This window comes from Engraulis encrasicolus, chromosome 13 (assembly GCF_034702125.1).
Source record: "Engraulis encrasicolus isolate BLACKSEA-1 chromosome 13, IST_EnEncr_1.0, whole genome shotgun sequence".
Classification (NCBI taxonomy): domain Eukaryota; kingdom Metazoa; phylum Chordata; class Actinopteri; order Clupeiformes; family Engraulidae; genus Engraulis; species Engraulis encrasicolus.
In genome coordinates this window covers 32,297,187-32,314,771 of record NC_085869.1, presented here as the reverse complement: position 1 = coordinate 32,314,771, position 17,585 = coordinate 32,297,187, and the positions used below count along the sequence as shown (strand labels likewise).

The 17,585-nt window shown below is 44.7% G+C and overlaps 1 protein-coding gene across 4 annotated transcripts; it reads right to left on the bottom strand.

The window, feature by feature from the left end:
• Positions 1-152: 152 nt before the first annotated feature.
• On the bottom strand, positions 153-12,630 carry popdc2 (popeye domain containing 2). Of its 4 annotated transcripts, none has more exons than XM_063213727.1 (5): positions 11,287-12,630; positions 8,172-8,280; positions 5,215-5,677; positions 4,401-4,432; positions 153-1,595 (listed from the first exon to the last, which is right to left on the bottom strand). In XM_063213727.1, exons 1-5 carry the CDS (start codon positions 11,793-11,795, stop codon positions 1,557-1,559), a joined length of 1,152 nt encoding a protein of 383 aa, XP_063069797.1. In that variant the 5' UTR covers positions 11,796-12,630; the 3' UTR covers positions 153-1,556. The 4 variants fall into 4 exon arrangements, 2 of the variants coding, with proteins under 2 accessions (XP_063069797.1, XP_063069796.1); XR_010037202.1 differs by having other exon boundaries at positions 1,542-1,595; positions 4,933-5,677; positions 11,287-12,629; XM_063213726.1 differs by lacking the exon at positions 4,401-4,432 and having other exon boundaries at positions 11,287-12,629.
• Positions 12,631-17,585: the final 4,955 nt, after the last annotated feature.

Sequence of the window (17,585 nt, the reverse complement as noted above, 5' to 3'; positions counted from 1 at the left end):
GAATGTTTTGTTTTCTGGGATATGTTACCGTATGTGGAACTGTATTGTATATGAAAAATAATGATGAACAGAACACATAACAGGACATTTTCGTGTTAAGTTTCTGTCTTAATATATGAATGTAGAGCAAATGATGGTTTCAGAGGCTTAGATTATCCTTTTTTAAAATAGAACTTTATTGAGACATTAGTTTGGCCCCAAAATGTTTTTTTTTAAATCATGTCAATATGCAGGCAGTCACATCCATTTGAAAAGGAGAAAAAAAACAAAGTCACACTTTTTTCACATTTTTTTGTGATGGACTGCATTTCTGTATGGTGTTAAATGTGTCTTTTTGCACTCTGAACATCCTGTAAAACCAACAAATATCAACTGTTGTTTTTGGAATCCTGGAAGCTTGTAGGCCTATCATTTGGGAAAAAAAGGAAAGAAAAAAATGTAACATGTGTATGATGTGACTTACTATCCCTTTATTCTCTGCGGTCAGACACCGAATCAAATTAAACACACTTTCCCCTTTTCCCACAATTCCCTTTGTTTTGTTTTTCAAGCATTAAAACACGTGCCCATAGCGATGTGGAATCATAATGCATTCATTAACACAACATCTAAACAAATATTTAACATTGTTAAACAACAAGACATGTACGTGAGGGAAACAGATCGAAAGTGATGTCATTGTCATCATGGGATTAAATATGCTACCATACCAAGACAAAGACTCTGAGTTCCTGTCATTCATTAATACTGAGGTGATGTTTGGCATTCAAGGTGGTGTTTAGGGCCCTGTTTAGATATTGATGTTTTAAGTCATGGACTTGTTTTTATTGTGGATTACTTATCACTTAACATATCCAGTGGAATCCAGACAATGCAGCATTCTTTGTGTGTGTGTGTGTGTGTGTGTGTGTGTGTGTGTGTGTGTGTGTGTGTGTGTGTGTGTGTGTGTGTGTGTGTGTGTGTGTGTGTGTGTGTGTGTGTGTGTGTGTGTGTGTGTGTTTTAAATAGCCATTTGCATTTCCGTTTGCTAAAACTCTGTTGCCATGTCAACGTAACCCCTAAATGGTTTAATTATTATGAGTTCATATAGATCTTCATCGTACAAAGTAGATAGGAGATTTGCATTGCCCAGAAAGTTAGTTGATACATTACAGTTGTGACAGTCCATGATTCCACTAACATAGGATATCCGTAGCCAATTACATTCATATGTCTGTCTTTTTTGCAGTTGAGACACCATGATGATTGGTTAGATTGTGGTCCAATCAGAGCTATTTATAGTTTCCTTAGTTGCAACCAACCAACCTAGGCCTATAGCTGCATTATTTTGTGTTTGAGAAGGAAGGACAGAGAGATAAGAAATGAACTGAAGACTGGAGCAATCAGGGAGAAACAAAAGAGAAAATTAGACAAAGACAGAGAGTGTGAAAGTGGAAGGATGGTGTGGGGCCTTGCTCCCCCCATGAACAGCCATGGTACGGTCGGTGTCTTTGTGCTGGCCTAGACCAAATGTCACAGCATGGGGGTGTCTGTAGGGGCCAGAGGAGCCCGACCCCTCAGGTTGAACACTGTCGCGCCCGCTGAGCTGTCTCCCTCTGTGGGCCAAACACAAGGTTGCGCTCAGAAACAAATAAACAACATCAACAACAACAACACAGCAAACAACAAAAACAACATTAAAAATGACGTAATGAAAACATTAAAATGATTGTTAACACCACAGGCACACAATCTCCAGTCCAAACTATTTCAAAAAGTCATGAAGTCCAGTGTTAACGAGTCATGTTCTGGCAGGCAGCATGGTCCTGAGAGGGGAAGTTATCATTCAGTCGGACAAGTCAAATTCGGGTGCAAAACGAATTCATCAGGCATGTTTGTTTCCATTCAAGACGTTCGGAACGGCAAAAACTGTTACCAATACTGTAATGCCTGCATGCATGCGTTCAATGTATTAAGAACATGTGAACAAACTTTAATCCAAAAAACGAAGCTGCTACACTTATAGTTCCTAATTTGATGTTGCTGCTGAGCTATGGAGGAAAGGGAAGGTGGTCGGGAGGAAAAGTTGATGTTGGGGCAGGTTGTAGAGTGTTCTGCTCTGGGGGTGAAGCTGAGAAACCTGCCGACATGACACAGATCTATCACGACCTCCATTCCAGAGTAACCTCCACCCTCCACAACACACACACACACACACACACACTAAGATACAGCACATTTACGCACACATGCATGCACGCACACACACACACACACACACACACACACACACACACACACACACACACACACACACACACACACAAGGGTCAGTAAGGAGTCCAGTGACAGAGGAGCCCACCGCACTGCAGCTGTCATGGCAAGCATGAGCCCCCCCCACATACACATGCGCACATTCACTAACACTGACTCACACACACACACACACACACACACACACACACACACACACACACACACACACACACACACACACACACACACACACACAAATCACTTACACATACTATGCACACACTTGCATTTGCACATACACACACGGGCATACATACAGTACACACACACACAGCCCAACCTCTCTGTAATCCCGCTTGGAAACATGACTCCCTGCCTTCTCCCAGCTCGCTCACTCACTGTCCACACACGCCGACTTACACACATGCATGCTTACACACACACACTTCCCAATGTCCTTAGTGTGTCCAGACTTTTAATCCACTTACAGACAGACAGACAGACACATAAACACAAACACACACATGCTCACACAGCTATAAATACAGTCAAACCCTCAAACACACTCTGTCAAAAGCACTTCACCATTATGGTTACAGTTACTATTAACTAGGCCTATACAGTTCTATAATAATCATACTGTAGCTACATAGCATACATAGGAGCTACGTATATAGCTACGGGCAGCCGTGGGCTAATCGTTAGGTGGGCTGAAGGTTCGAATCCCACCCTTACCTCTCCCTTCACCTCCATTCATGGCTGAAGTGTCCTTGAGCAAGGCACCAAACCCCACACTGCTTCAAGGACTGTACCCAATACCCTGTACTTAAAATAACTATACGTCGCTTTGGATTAAAGTGTCAGCTAAAGTGTAACGTTAAAAAAGCTACAGTTAGGAGCTACAGTATCAATTCTGCACACTGTAGAAAAGGGAAGAAAAAATCCTCCATCTCTCTCAAACAAACTGAGCCCTCTGGGCCACCAGAATAAGAGTAAAGGCCTGGGCCGTTCACATCACTCACATTCACATTCGTTCACATCTCAGTCATGGGTGAGCGGTTAGGGCGTCAGACTTGCATCCCAGAGGTTGCCGGTTCGACTCCCGACCCGCCAGGTTGGTGGGGGGAGTAATCAACCAGTGCTCTCCCCCATCCTCCTCCATGACTGAGGTACCCTGAGCACGGTACCGTCCCACCGCACTGCTCCCCATGGGGCGCCACTGAGGGCTGCCCCCTTGCACGGGTGAGGCATAAAATGCAATTTCGTTGTGTGCAGTGTTCACTTGTGTGCTGTGGAGTGCTGTGTCACAATGACAATGGGAGTTGGAGTTTCCCAATGGGCTTTCACTTTCTTTCATCTACGACAATAACTATAAAGATAACTACAACTTTATTGAAATCATTATAACTCTAGTGAATGGCGCCATTCACATCATCAACTAGAATGGCATAATGACCTTGTACTTCATGTACTTATTGCCATTTTCTGAGTCTGGCAGTGCAAATTTTACCCCCAAGCTAGCAGCTAGCTGGACCCATAGGATTCCATGTTAATTGCTAGCTTGGAGGTAAAATATCCACTGCCATACTGAGAGAATGGCTGGAAGTACAGGAGAAAGTGAAAAGTCATTGATTTGACTCATTAGGGGTGGGTGTGGCCTAGTGGTTAAGGAGATGGGCTTTAGATCAGAGGATTGCATGTTCGAATTCCACCCTTTCCACTCACCACCACACTCCATGGCTGAGGTTCCCTTGAGCAAGACATCTAACACCACACTGTCCAAGGTATTGTAACAAATACCCTGTACTTGAAGTAAGTGTAACTCAAGGAGAGGTGTGAAGCTTGTTATTTCCAAAAATGGCACAGTATCGCTTAAAGCGTGATGGTATGGCAGAGCACACCCATGAACCTATGGTCTCCGTTTCATGTGCACAAGAATGAATATGCACCTAAAAACACCTATATGTTTGCTCTGACTTGCTCTCTTCACAAACTATAATACGGGGGCACCATAGTTCACCCATGTAGAAATGAGTGTTCACAAACACATAGACACACACCCACGAACACACGTGCGCGCGCACACACGCGCACACACAAACACATACACACGCACACACACACGCACACAGCTTCATACAAAATGACATGACAGGGACATTTACCGGATAAACTTGAGCAGTGGAGAAGCCAGCACCTACAGATATTTGATTGGAAATATTTACACATAGTATTTAATTAATAAAAAATGAATCATAAAAAATACTGCTATTGTCTGTAAATATGAGACAAGAGAATAATTTTCTTTCATATAACTTAAAATCGTTATGACGTGTGAGAGCAAACAAAAAACACACGGTGGTGACACACCAACACAACAAGCGTAGTATACACACGTACACACACCAAACGCCACACACCACAACACAAACACACACACGCACACACACACACACACGTCACACATCTCTCAGTTCATGACATTAGTGATGCTGTGGCGTGCTAGTGGTGGTGTCATGTCATGCTAGTAAAAGATGTGGCACTTCAATCAGAGACCCACCCACCCCCACCCCTGCCCCCTTCAACAAAAAACACAGCACACCTGCAACTCACTCTCACTGCAATAGGCTACGCACTCCGAAAACCACCCAACAACCCAACCCAACCCAACCCTAACGCCCACACTCGTGTACTTACATGACGCCTAAAGAGGTGGTCTTGTGTGTTAGCTCCAGAACCCTTTCCCCTCAAAAAAGAACAACAACAACAGCAACGAAAAAATAAAACCGCAACAGAACAACAACGACAGTTTTTTAAAGTACCGGTAACAAAAATATAAGAAAAGAAAAAAATAACAACGAGCGACTGGACTGGACTTGACTGCCTTCTACTTCAAATAATCCCTCTCATGGCCATAATCCATGAGCGAGCCCGCAATGTCAGCAAAGTCCTCCAGGACCAGGCTGGTGGAGTCCTCACCGGACGGCAGCTCGGTGTCCGAGGGGAAGGACGGCTGCCGCGTGGAGGGCCCCACAGGGGGCGCTCTTCCTCCTGCCCCGCTACCCTCCGGCTGGGGAGGCCTCTGGCTGTTGGGCCTCTGTTGTGGTGCCGCATGATGAGGATGGGGGTCCATGGTCACTACGGTCTGGTCGCCATGGCTGCCGGAAGGCGGGACGGAGCTGCTGCCGCTGCCACTGCCACCGGTCTCGCTGGTGGGGGTGGAGGGCGCCAGGACATGGTAGAGGCTGGGCAGGCGTATGTCGAGGCGCACGCCGCTCTTGGCGAAGAGCTTGTCGTTGAGCGAGTACAGCTTGTCGGCGATGTCGTTGCCTAGCATGACGGAGAAGAGGCGCGCCACATAGCGGTCGCGCGACAGCAGCAGGTAGAGACGCTTGCGGCGCCACGAGATGTACTGGCAGTCCGTCTCTGCCGTCAGGGTCACCTGGAGGTCAAGGTCAAGGGGAACAAACAAATAGGTGGGTGAGGTCAGTGTTGTCAGATTGGGCGGTTTAAGATGACCGCCTGTGGGTAAGCAAGGGTATTAGGCAGGTTTTCTGTAGATTTTTTAGCCATTGAAATCAACAGAATTTAGTTCAAATTGAGCAGGATTTTGCAGCCAGGCTACGCCATCCCAGTGATGCAACACCTTCGGCATCTAGTCAGGCCGCAAGCAATATACATGTACATATCATTTCTGAGCTCTGGAAATATCCGGAACTCCAGCCACTTTGTCAGGAACCAATCAACTTTGAGCAGCTCCAACGGCCCTGGGTAGAGGCCTGTTCAAGGCAGTGACGTGGTTTAAGATAAGTCTATTGGGACTAAGAAATGTTTGGTTTAAACTTGGGCACAACCTTTCCTGACCTCGACCAGTAGCAAAGCTAGGGAGGCAGGTCTACCATGCCGTTTGGGAAACATTAATCGTTATGCACGGGGTCAGACCAAGTCTCGAACAGAGATTTGAAAATCGATGATAATCAGGCTAAGGATTTAGTGCCCCCTGGCTGATTTGGAGCATTTTTTGGGCTGGAAGTCATCAGTCATATTAGGCAACCCTGGATGAGGTAGGAATGTGAGTTACTGTAACACAGTGAGGTGGGTGTGCTGTGGTACCCCATATTTACAGGGGTTGGACAAAATAACCGAAACACCTGTGATTTTAGTGTGGAAAGTGTCAAGTGGACCAGCCTGTTGGCCAATCTTCATTAATTGCACATTGCACCAGTAAAGTGAAGTGTGAAGGTTCAATTAGCAGGGTAAGAGCACAGTTTTGCTCAAAATTTTGCAATGCACACAACATATGGGTGACATATCATGGTGCTTACACACCGCAAGCGTGAGACGTCCTCTTCATGTCTCCAGTATCAGTCCGAAACCGTTAGAATACATGAAAACAGATCATGCCTTGCACACAGGAGTACGGTGTAAGATTGGCGCATGTCCGGCCCCGCGTTCACTTAACGTGTCCGGGAGCATAGCGAGTCTGAAAGGTTCGTGGGCTGCCGTGCACACTGCACAGTCAGCGTCCACGTTCTATCTGTGGGCAGCAGCCATTCATTTTCAATAGAGCCCACTCATTGAACGCGGACATCCGCTCAGGAAAATAGACTTCGAGTTCTATTTTCAAGGAGCATCGCGGACATATCCATGTCTCGTGGGGACGGACATGTGCCGCGCTTACACGGCGCTCCTGTGTGCAAGGCATGGTCTGTTTTCATGTATTCTAACCGTTTCAGACTGATGCTGGACACGTTAAGTAAACGTCTCACGCTTGCGGTGTGTAGGCACCGGTGGGAACACACAGAGATATTCGCGTTCGCTTAACGTGTCCGGGAGCATCGCGAGTCCGAGAGGTTTGAAAGGCTGCCTTTCACACTGCACAGTCAGCGTCCACGTTCTATCCGCGGGTAGCAGCCATTCATTTTCAATGGAGCCCGCTCATTGAACGCTCAACTCGAGCTCTATTTTCAAGGAGCATTGCGGACATGTCTGGTCTGCACCGCGCTCCTGTGTGCAAGGCATGATCTGTTTCCATGTATTCTAACCGTTTCGGACTGATACCGGACACGTTAAGTGGACATCTCACACTTGCGGTGTGTAAGCACCTTGTTCAAAAATGAGAAATTCTTGGTGCGCGTAGGCCTAACTGTTGCATCTTTGACCGAGACAGCAAGTCTTTGTGAGGTATCAAGAGCCACGGTATCAAAGATAATGTCTGCATACCACCAAGAGGGATGAACCACATCCAACAGGATTAACTGTGGATGCAAGAGCAAGCTTTCACACTATAATGACAGGTGTTTCCGTTATTTTGCCCAAACCCTGTAGTACTTATGTATTAAAAAAGTGTTTAGGTAAAGTCTACTACAGTGACCTCTGAAGTTTGAGAGATTTCAGGCCTCCATTCCAAGCCATCTTTTCAAGGTCATCAATGTCAATCAGAGGTCAAGAGTGTTGGCCATGTACAATAAGGCTAAGATTTAGACAGACTAACGCTCTATTATTTGTAGAGACATATCTCTCCCTCAGTGGAAACGGTGTGAATATGAACCAAGCCTGCATATGTAGCACATAATGTACTATAAGAAAAGAGAGCAATATTCATGTAAGCTAACAGGTCACATTACATCACCACCAAAATATTTTCAAATATCCATTATACCCACCACAAAAAGTGGACTACACCACTGCACTTCCCTCTCAAATTTACTGCGTAGAGTCACAAAGGTCAGTTTGAGGTCAAGGATGTCGGCCATCTTAATATCAGTTAAATGTATGAATAGGAGAGCTATCTTCGTGCGGAATACCAGGGCAGAATAATCAAACTATTGCATCATGTATGACGCAACTCAGATGTGGCGTGTGCTGCTATACAGGACTGATGACAAAAGTAAAAGCAGGTTGACAGCAGGAGAGACACTAACTACTGTAGGTACCTGAAAGTTCCCCTCCTCTGTCGGCCTCAGTGATTCCCACTCCGGGGAGTCCAGGAACTGGTGGGGGAAAATATAGTGCAGGAACTGACCCTCCAGGGACACTCGGATCCTGCAGAGAACAGAGAGAACACAGTGTAGGAAAGAAGCAGCAGATGAGTAATCACCACACGCTCGCACACGCACACGCACACACACACACACACACACACAGTCAATGCAGTTTATATATAGTGTACAAAAGGGATGAGGGATCAAGTTTCTGTTTGTGGATAATAATGGTTATCTATCATGAGGACTCACTGCACAGTGTCTTCCTATATATCACTCTGAGTCTGCACACACACTCCTCATATATATCACTCTCCATACTCTAGTCCTATGTATCACGGAAAGACTGAGTTATATTTATTAGCAAGGCATTAAGAATGGGCTGATGGTGGTTACAACCTGTTCTGCACTGGTCTGTGCTGTGCGGTCTTGTCATCTTATCTGTCTTGCACCACACACAGTCTGTTTTTGATCCAAGACACATTTCCCTTATATGAAGGTACAGCAAATAAGTTATCATCAAGTTGTGAATTTACAATGGCATTTTCATTTCACCAGCTGTGTCACCGTAATTCCATAGGTCAATGGTCTTTATCAGACAACAATAAGCCTACTAGAAATATGGTCTTAAAATTCCCCACAGTATAGTTGAATTCAGAAAGTGCTGCAAGCAGCAACATACTGTGTGTGTCTTAAATGTGTAAGCCTTATGCCATATGGCATAATGTGTAATCGGTTGATAATACCCAGCCCAGAGAATACAAGATATTCCTGCACAGGCCTTCTGGCCAGCAGTGTTGCCAGATGAGGCTGATGATTTCCAGCCCAAAAAATGCTAAAAACCCGCCTAGAAGCACAAAATCCCGCCCAATTCTATTGATATCTATGGCTAAAATTGGGCGGGTTTTTCTGCTAAATGCCATTTTCACACAGCTATCCTAAGCAGCCCAATTTCGCGGGAAACAGCCCAATCTGGCAACACTGCTGGCCAGGGGCATCAAAATAGGGGGGTGGGCGGGATTTGGTCATCAGGGACCCACATATTTGTTTGATTTTTTAAAAACATGTTAATAACGTACGTATGAATACAATAATACAATATATTAATACATATACATATATATATATGTGACGAGCACAACGAAATTGAGCATTCCTTGTTGAAGCAATAATAAAAAATAAAATAAAAAGAATGGTATATGTATACAAACTATGCTTTGGAAGCATAATTAAGTAGAAACTGTTTTTTAAGTCTGTTTGTCCTGGTTTTCATGGACCTGTATCTCTAGCCAGATGGTAGCAGTTCAAACAGATTGTGACCTGGATGTGAATGTGAATAAAGGGGATGAGGCAGGGGTCCTTTGAAGCTGGGTCCATACAGGGCCCAGAATTTGGTGCTACGCCCCTGTTTCTGCTAAAGCCTAACTTTCAGGAGTAGAGTGCACCAGACCATGAGACTCATTGGAATGAACTTGTACTCACACCACAGTCAGTTGGTGCTACCACGTTAGTCCTGCAGAATGCAGACCCATAGTATACTGTAGGTTTTGTGTAACACAGTGGAGCAAAGCTATTTTAAGGCACGCTGGCATTCTTTCCACTCCAGCAGTGTGGGAATTACAATGGCGGATGGACGGCAAGGCAAGGCAAGCCATCGTCCAGGGAACACTCAGGAAATTAATTTGTTTGTGACTCAGGCTCACCCAGTGTATTTCCCGTTAACGAAAAAGACAGAATTAGTTTGGGTGCACATTCTGGACACTGCGTTTCGCAGCGTTATTTCATTTTGCAGTGTCAATTTAAGAGTATTCTTGATACTACTACTGACTAAGTGTTGAATTAACACTGTAAAATGTACGGTGTGGCAGGCTTTTTTTGTTGTAAAAACATAACCATGCACACTCGGACAGTTTCCCGTAGTATGCTTAGCCTATACTTTTGGTGTGGCAATCCATCATAACTTTATTACAAACTTTATTTTTGCGCACTGAACTGCACAGGGCTATGAAGAATGTGTTGAGGTGCAATTGCACTTGCAGGGCACTCCAAGCAAATTCCTACCCCCTGTAGTCCTGGCCGTCACACACACCCCTCTCCTCCCCCCCCCCACCACCACCACCATCATGCCAACCAGCTTCTTGGCTGCCACCCCCAGCCAAATACCCGTAGCTCAGAGAGGCACCCCTACTCAGAGGTAGGGAGGGGTGGTGGGAAAAGTCGAGCCTCAAGCCTCACACACACCCCTTTACTCAACGCTACTGACTGCTTTACAACCTGGAGCGTTGTGGATGTGATTCAACTCCCCCTTATCCTGTTTCCATCTGACCAGGCCAGCTGTCTGGGAGACTCTGCACCCTGCAACTTTTAGTTTTTTTATGGCAGTGTTTTCCACGCAAGCTAATGACAACAAAACGCAATGCCTCACCCAGATTAAATGTTTACAGTACACATACACATGCACTTACTTTACAGTTTTTTTACAGTACAGTATTAGCATGTTGTACACATGCGGTAAAAGTGATGCATAATGTGTAGGCTTCATATACACCTACAGTGTACAGTAGCTAATGTACAGTAGGCAGGGGCGGAGATATAGGGAGGACAAGCAGGGCATCTGCCCCTGGGCCCAGGGCCCTCCTGTATTGGTAGTGGGGCCCTATTGTGACCAGGGCAGGCCGTATGGAGGGCCCTTCAAGTGTCTTGCCCTGGGGCCCAATATGCAATTGTTCCGCCACTGACAGTAGGCCTATATACGTACATGTGATATACTGTATGTTTATGTTATACACCATTTTCACTCTGGAAAAATACTGAACTATTGCTCTTCTGTATTAACTACTACTAATAAAAGAGGCATAAGAATATTTACTACTTATTTATGATAGTAATTATTAACTCACCACCAATCCACTTACTGTATTTCTCTCAGTGGAGGAGAGATGCTTATACACACATAGGCCTACTGTATAGTGCATGCAGTACACACACACACACACACACACACACACACACACACACACACACACACACACACACACAAAGTGTGCACATCTCCTAATGCACTGACCTCCCTGAGAGCAGGTAGGAGAGCTGGTCGATGGGCGTCTTGCCCTCCACGGCGTAGGTCTCCTCTTCGCCCAGCGTCAGCACCTTGTCCTCGGCGGCGCCCGTGATCTCCTTGAACACCTGCACGGGCACGCCCAGGGGCGCGTAGACGGCCTGGTAGAGCGCCGCCAGCTCCTCGCCGGGCAGCCCGTCCCGCAGCAGCCGCACGACCAGGTGGCAGATCTGTGCCAGGCACGCCGCCACCAGCAGCACGTGCCACACAAACACGTCCAGGCCGCAGACGGTCAGGAAACCCCAGAGCGCCAGGCAGACGTGAGCGGGCGTCAGCAGGGTGAAGATGTACAGGGCACCGTAGGCTCCGCTGCCGCCCATGTAGCCCAGAATCAGCACGGTGTTGCCCAGGTGGTACAGGGCGCCCTCTGTGGTGTTGGTGAAGCCGTCGCACGGCTGGTGCCCGTACAGCACGCTGCCCAGCACGGTGCCATTGCTGCTGCTGGCGTCCCCACTCATTATTTATGTTTGGTTGGTTCCTCTCTTGTGTATTACCCCACTGTACTGTATGTGTGTGTGTGTGTGTGTGTGTGTGTGTGTGTTTGTGTGTTTTCTGTCTCTTAACTCAATGTGTGTGGGTGCGTGTGGGAGTTGAAGGGCTTTTTTTCGTCTTACCTCACACTGTGCACAGTATGTGTGTTTGTGAAGGTTGAAGTTGTCCTCACCTGTTGTTACCAACCTACTTTGTCTGACAACAATACATTTTATGTTATTTCAAAAGACAGAACAACTGTAAGGTAGAAGAGGATAGAGCAGGCGAAAATCTTGTCCTCCAAAGACTGTGCCGATTAGTTCAGAGGGACATCTCCGAAATGTCAGCAATGCTGACAGACTGTTCCCACCGCTGGTTCTGAAGTCCTGTTCATTTACAGCAATTGGTTATTCCTACGACAAATCACTTGTTGCACTTTGAACACTCTTTGGCAAGTCGAGGCTGTCGCCCTGGAATGGGGTCGTCTTCATATTAAGGGTCTGTTGTCCATCTCTGTTCCCACACTCCTCAGCATGTTCGCCTGTGTTTCACCCACGAACCTCCCTCTCCCCTCCAACATGTACAATGAAATGAGTGATCCTGGTCACTGAAAGAGGGAAAGGCACAGCAACAGTCATAGAGAGAGAGAGCGAGAAGGAAAGAGAGGAGAGGGGAGGGCTGAAAGAGTAGTAGAGAGAGGGAGAGAGTGTCAGTGAGAGAGAGATAGACCAGTGTGAGTGGGGAGAGGGAGAGAGAGAGAGAGAGGGAGGGAGAGAGAGAGACGGCCCTACAAGGATAACCATGTTTGGAATTGAAACCTAAGGAGAAGGGAGCCATGGACAGAAAGCAGACCACTTAACATAACAGCACAACGGAGCGCGAGGGGGCAGGCCGAGCACGATAACGGGGTGGCAGAGAGCACAGGCACTCACCGAAAACCTCCAGGAAAAGTCAACCCCACCACCAATACCTCCACCCCATCTCCGCCCACCACTTCTATGCCACTCGAAATCCCTGCCACCTCCTGACATGTGCTTTTGGATGGCCACTGCCGCTCCATGGCCAACTACTGGTCCCAAGTCAGGATTGGAACACCACAGAATGCTATGGTGGTGTAGAGGTGGCACTGGCAGGAAGAGCAAAGGAGTGAAGTAGAGAGGAGGGCGGAGGGGTGGGGGGTGACATCTCTGAGATACTAAAATAGATGGAATAACAGCAGAGGTCATGTTTCACAGAGGAACAACCACACACGCACGACAACCTCTGCCAAACGCTTATCACCTCTGCCTCACGACAAACCACATTTTCTCAAACCCGGCAGAGCGGTGGCCCTTTAACGTAGCTGTAAAATATCAGGAATGACTTAAGTCTCTGACTTGTATGTCTGACAACTGTAAATTATACAAATATATAGCGTTTACATTCACATTTCACTTGTTCTCAAGCTCATGTGTTTTGGTAGCATGACCTTTGCAGAATCTCTTTGAACCAAGCTTGGTATGTGAGGGCACAATGGTATGCAAAGAGAAGGGTACAACAAATTTAGTTGACAGTTGGTCACAGGCTTGTACGGAATTCCGAATGGAAAGAATTTCAATTCAAAATAATGCCATAATACGAACACTAGGTGGTGCCATTACCTTGTATTTCTTTGAATTTAATCTACACCGCCCATTGAAAGTACTTAGAACACCACCACCTAGTGTTCGTATTATGCCATTACTTTGAATTGAAATTCTTTCCATTCGGAATTTCGTACAAGCCTGGTTGGTCAACACTATCCCCTACCATGGGTGCTCATGTTTGATCAGTTGTGCGGAAGTAGTAACAAAGCAAAGGGATGCATTTCTTAATAGCGCATTGAATTTGGTCGAGACTCCTCTGCCCAGGTTTTTGTGTTATGTTTATTACATTCTTGTAAAAGGCAGTCATACCTAACCCTTGAGGTGTTTGAGTCTTTTTATACAATGAGGAGAATAAGTATTTGATCCCTTGCTGATTTCGTTGGTTTTCCCACTAATAAAGACATAATCAGTCTTTAATGTTAATGATAAAATGTTTGCCAATGAACAACAAACTGGATTAGGATATGATTGGGAGGTGCTGGAATCACATGACACCAAAATCAAACTGTTTGGCATTAAAACAACTGGATGTGTTTTGAGAAAGAGAAATTCTGCCTATCCCAAGAACGACACCTTCTCCAACATCATAAATGAAAGTGGTAACATTATGTTTTGAGGTTGTTTGTCTGGTCAAGACACAGAGCAACTTCACATTGTCAAGAAATGGATGGAGGGAGACATGTAAATGTACAATGCTGCATGCCAACCTCTTCCCCACCACCAGACTGAAGGTGGGTCATGGATTGGCCTCCCAATATGATAATAATCCATAACATACAGCTCAAGCAACGAAGGAGTAGTTCAAGCAGAAGCACATTAAGGTCATGAAGTTTCCAAACATTAACCCTATAATAATCCTGTGGAGGGAACAGAAGCTCCCATTTGCCAAGCTACAGTCATACAACCTAAATGATTTAGAGATGATCTGCAAGGAAAAGTGGACAAAAAACCCTTCTAATATATCCACAAACATTGGCATTAACTGAAAGAAACATCTGACCTATGTACAAGTAAACAAGGGCTTTGCCACCAAGTATTTTGTCTTCTTTGACTAGAGGGGTCAAATACGTATTTTCCTCAATGGAATACAAATCAATTAAAATATATTCTTCAAAGTTATTTTCTGGATTTTCTTTTTGATATTCTGTCTCTCCATATCAGAATACATGAAGAGTTCAGATGCAAAACCCCCTAACTCCATTTCTGAAGACCTGCACTTCTATATTTTTAGAGAACCCCGTTGTTGGTTTGGTTTACATTCATGTACTTGATAATACATATAAATAGTTATATTACATAAATAAAATTGAAAAATATGCAATTTTTATAGCTTTGTATTAAATAAAAATAAATTAAGATTATTTTCTGAAATGGCACTTAGGGGGTTTTGCATCTGAACTCTTCACATTTAATGATTAATATTAGGGTTGTGTATTTTCCTCAATGGAATACAAATCAATTAAAATATATTCTTCAAAGTTATTTTCTGGATTTTCTTTTTGATATTCTGTCTCTCCATATCAGAATACATTTAATGATTAATATTAGGGTTGTGTATTAGGGTAATGATTAATATAGGGGTGTAACGGTACACAAAAATCTCGGTTCGGTACGTACCTCGGTTTTAGCGTCACGGTTCGGTACATTTCCGGTACAGTATATGGGAACAAAATAGAAAACTATTTTCTTCCTCAGCACGTTGTTAATTTCACCAAAATATTGTCAAAATACAAAAGAAAAAAAGGAAATACATTCAACCTGCTACTTTGGGTCCGAGATTTCATCGGTGTAAGAAATAGCACTTTCTCCTCAAGGTTTCACAAAGACCAAGCCTCTACGTCTATGTTTTTCTTGCATTCTCTCTCAGGGTTCTGCACGAGCCTTTGCATGTAGTAGCAGCATAATGTAAAAACATGAACAGAGCAGCCTTTTACTCAACCTTTCGGTACTCGGTATAGCACTGTTCGATTCGGTACAGGTGTTTTCGTTACGGTATGTCGGTTCGGTTCGATACCGTTACACCCCTATTATAGACTGATCATGTCTTTATTAGTGGGCAAACCAACGAAATCAGCAAGGGATCAAATACTTATTCTCCTCACTGTATATAGTGCCCCCCCTGCACATTTCTATTACACAGGAGGTGTTCCTGGGTGATTTTGACCCATATCATTTTGGGGGGTTATACATCAAAATGTTCTAATGATACCGTACATAATTTTCTAATGATACAATACTGATCACATGTTGAGTAGAAAAGGCAGAGGGTGAATTATGTGGAAAAATAGTTGTGCATCAATGTTGTAACCGTGCATAAGAACAGCACTAGTAGCTCAATCCGAAAGCTTGGATTGAGTTTACACACTTTCTTAACTGTCTCCATGACTATATTACACTCACAAATGATATTATTCTTACAATGAAAGAAAAGATTGTTTAAAAAAGCAGCATACTCATTTCTTATCTGGATTTGCACCTCAATTACGGACACTGAAGCTTTACCACACTGACTCATCAATTAGCACATGGACTTTTCCTAATATAACACGCTTGCAAGAGCACAGTACTCTCACACACATACACCTTCCTGGAACACTGTGCGTATGTGTGTGCAGCTTTTTTTCCTGTTGTAAGCCTGGTGCTTTGAGTAGCAGGCACATCACATGCCAGGCCTGCAAGCCTGCAAGTGCGTATGTGTGTGTGTGTGTGTGTTGGGGATGATAAGCAGTAAAGGTTACTCTGCAGGGCCCTCCTTTGCAGCATCTCAGCCATACAAGGCACTGGGCCAGGCAGGCTAGACACACACACAGCGCCAGTATGAGACATGACGGAGGAAACAACAGGCTACAGTCCCTCTGATCTAATGGCATTACTCAAGTGCCTATGCGGGTCACTACAGGAGTTACACAAGTAACTCACGCTGGCTGAACCTCTTTATATAGCCCTTTGGGTGCCATTTAAAGGCATCGGATTAAGTGGAAGAGATCCAGATCACTATCTTCTTCCCCAAGTTTTTGATTTATTTATTTTTATTTTATTTAAGTTTGGGAGGGGTACTTCCTCAAGGGCCTAAGCATACGCAGCCATGTCTAAGACATTTTAGTTAATGGATTTCGTACAACTCACACAAATTAAACTCATTGTCACAGATATTACAGCCTTGTGTTTTTTTAATTGTTTAAAAAATACACTGTTCACATTCAATGCCCTGAAATGTCTACTCACTCCATACATTTGACCTGTAACTGATCTTCGACATCTGCAGTGCAGCCTAAGTATTGGGGGGAGAACTCTGATAAAGTTAAGTGTTAGGCAGTTGCACTCAGTCTATTTTAGACATGTGCACATAACTCATGAGGTGCAGCTGTCATCGTGCAGCATGGCAAGACAACGCATGACTGGGAAAACCAGTAATTAACAAGGAAGCCATCACATAAACCAGGAAGCTGGGACATTGAAGGGGGGTTTTTGCAACCATTTTCATTAAAAAAGCCATGGCAAGGTAGTGAATCCCGAGGAAGGCTATTTGGGGCCTAAACAGTCAGTGTGTCTCATCTTTTTTCTCTTTAAAACAGGGCTATCAAACTCAGGCCCAGGGGCCAAAGCCGGCCCGCAGGGTCATCTCTTTGGCAGGTGAGATAATTTCAAATGTGTGTTACAGTTGGCCCACATACACCAATATAGTAACATGACATGAACATATTTGAAGTGAAATTACTAAATTGACATTTGAAATAAACATTTGACTGTGGACCTCGACTTCAGAGATTTCAATTTTGCCCCCCCCTGTGAACTTGAGTTTGACATCCCTGCTTTAAAAGGAAGCAAAACCCAGCCCTAATTTCCAGTCTTGACACTTTTTGCAGATCAGTACAATCATCTTGCACTCTTCAAATGTGTTAAGGTATTGAAAAATGTTCACTTTGGTAGTGAGAACCAGTTTTGCATTTTTTGTGTAAGCATTGGTCCAATTTGCATTTTGGAAAACTGCACGTCATATCTGAGCAATTGGGTAAAACGCAAAGAGTGGTATAGATTCAGCTCATGGAAGTTCAAGTGACTGTACTCCTCCTACAACCTGAATGTGCAGTTTTGGAAGTGCCCCCCAAACAACTCAAATGGTTTTGAATTTGACAGCTCAGTGAAGCCTCA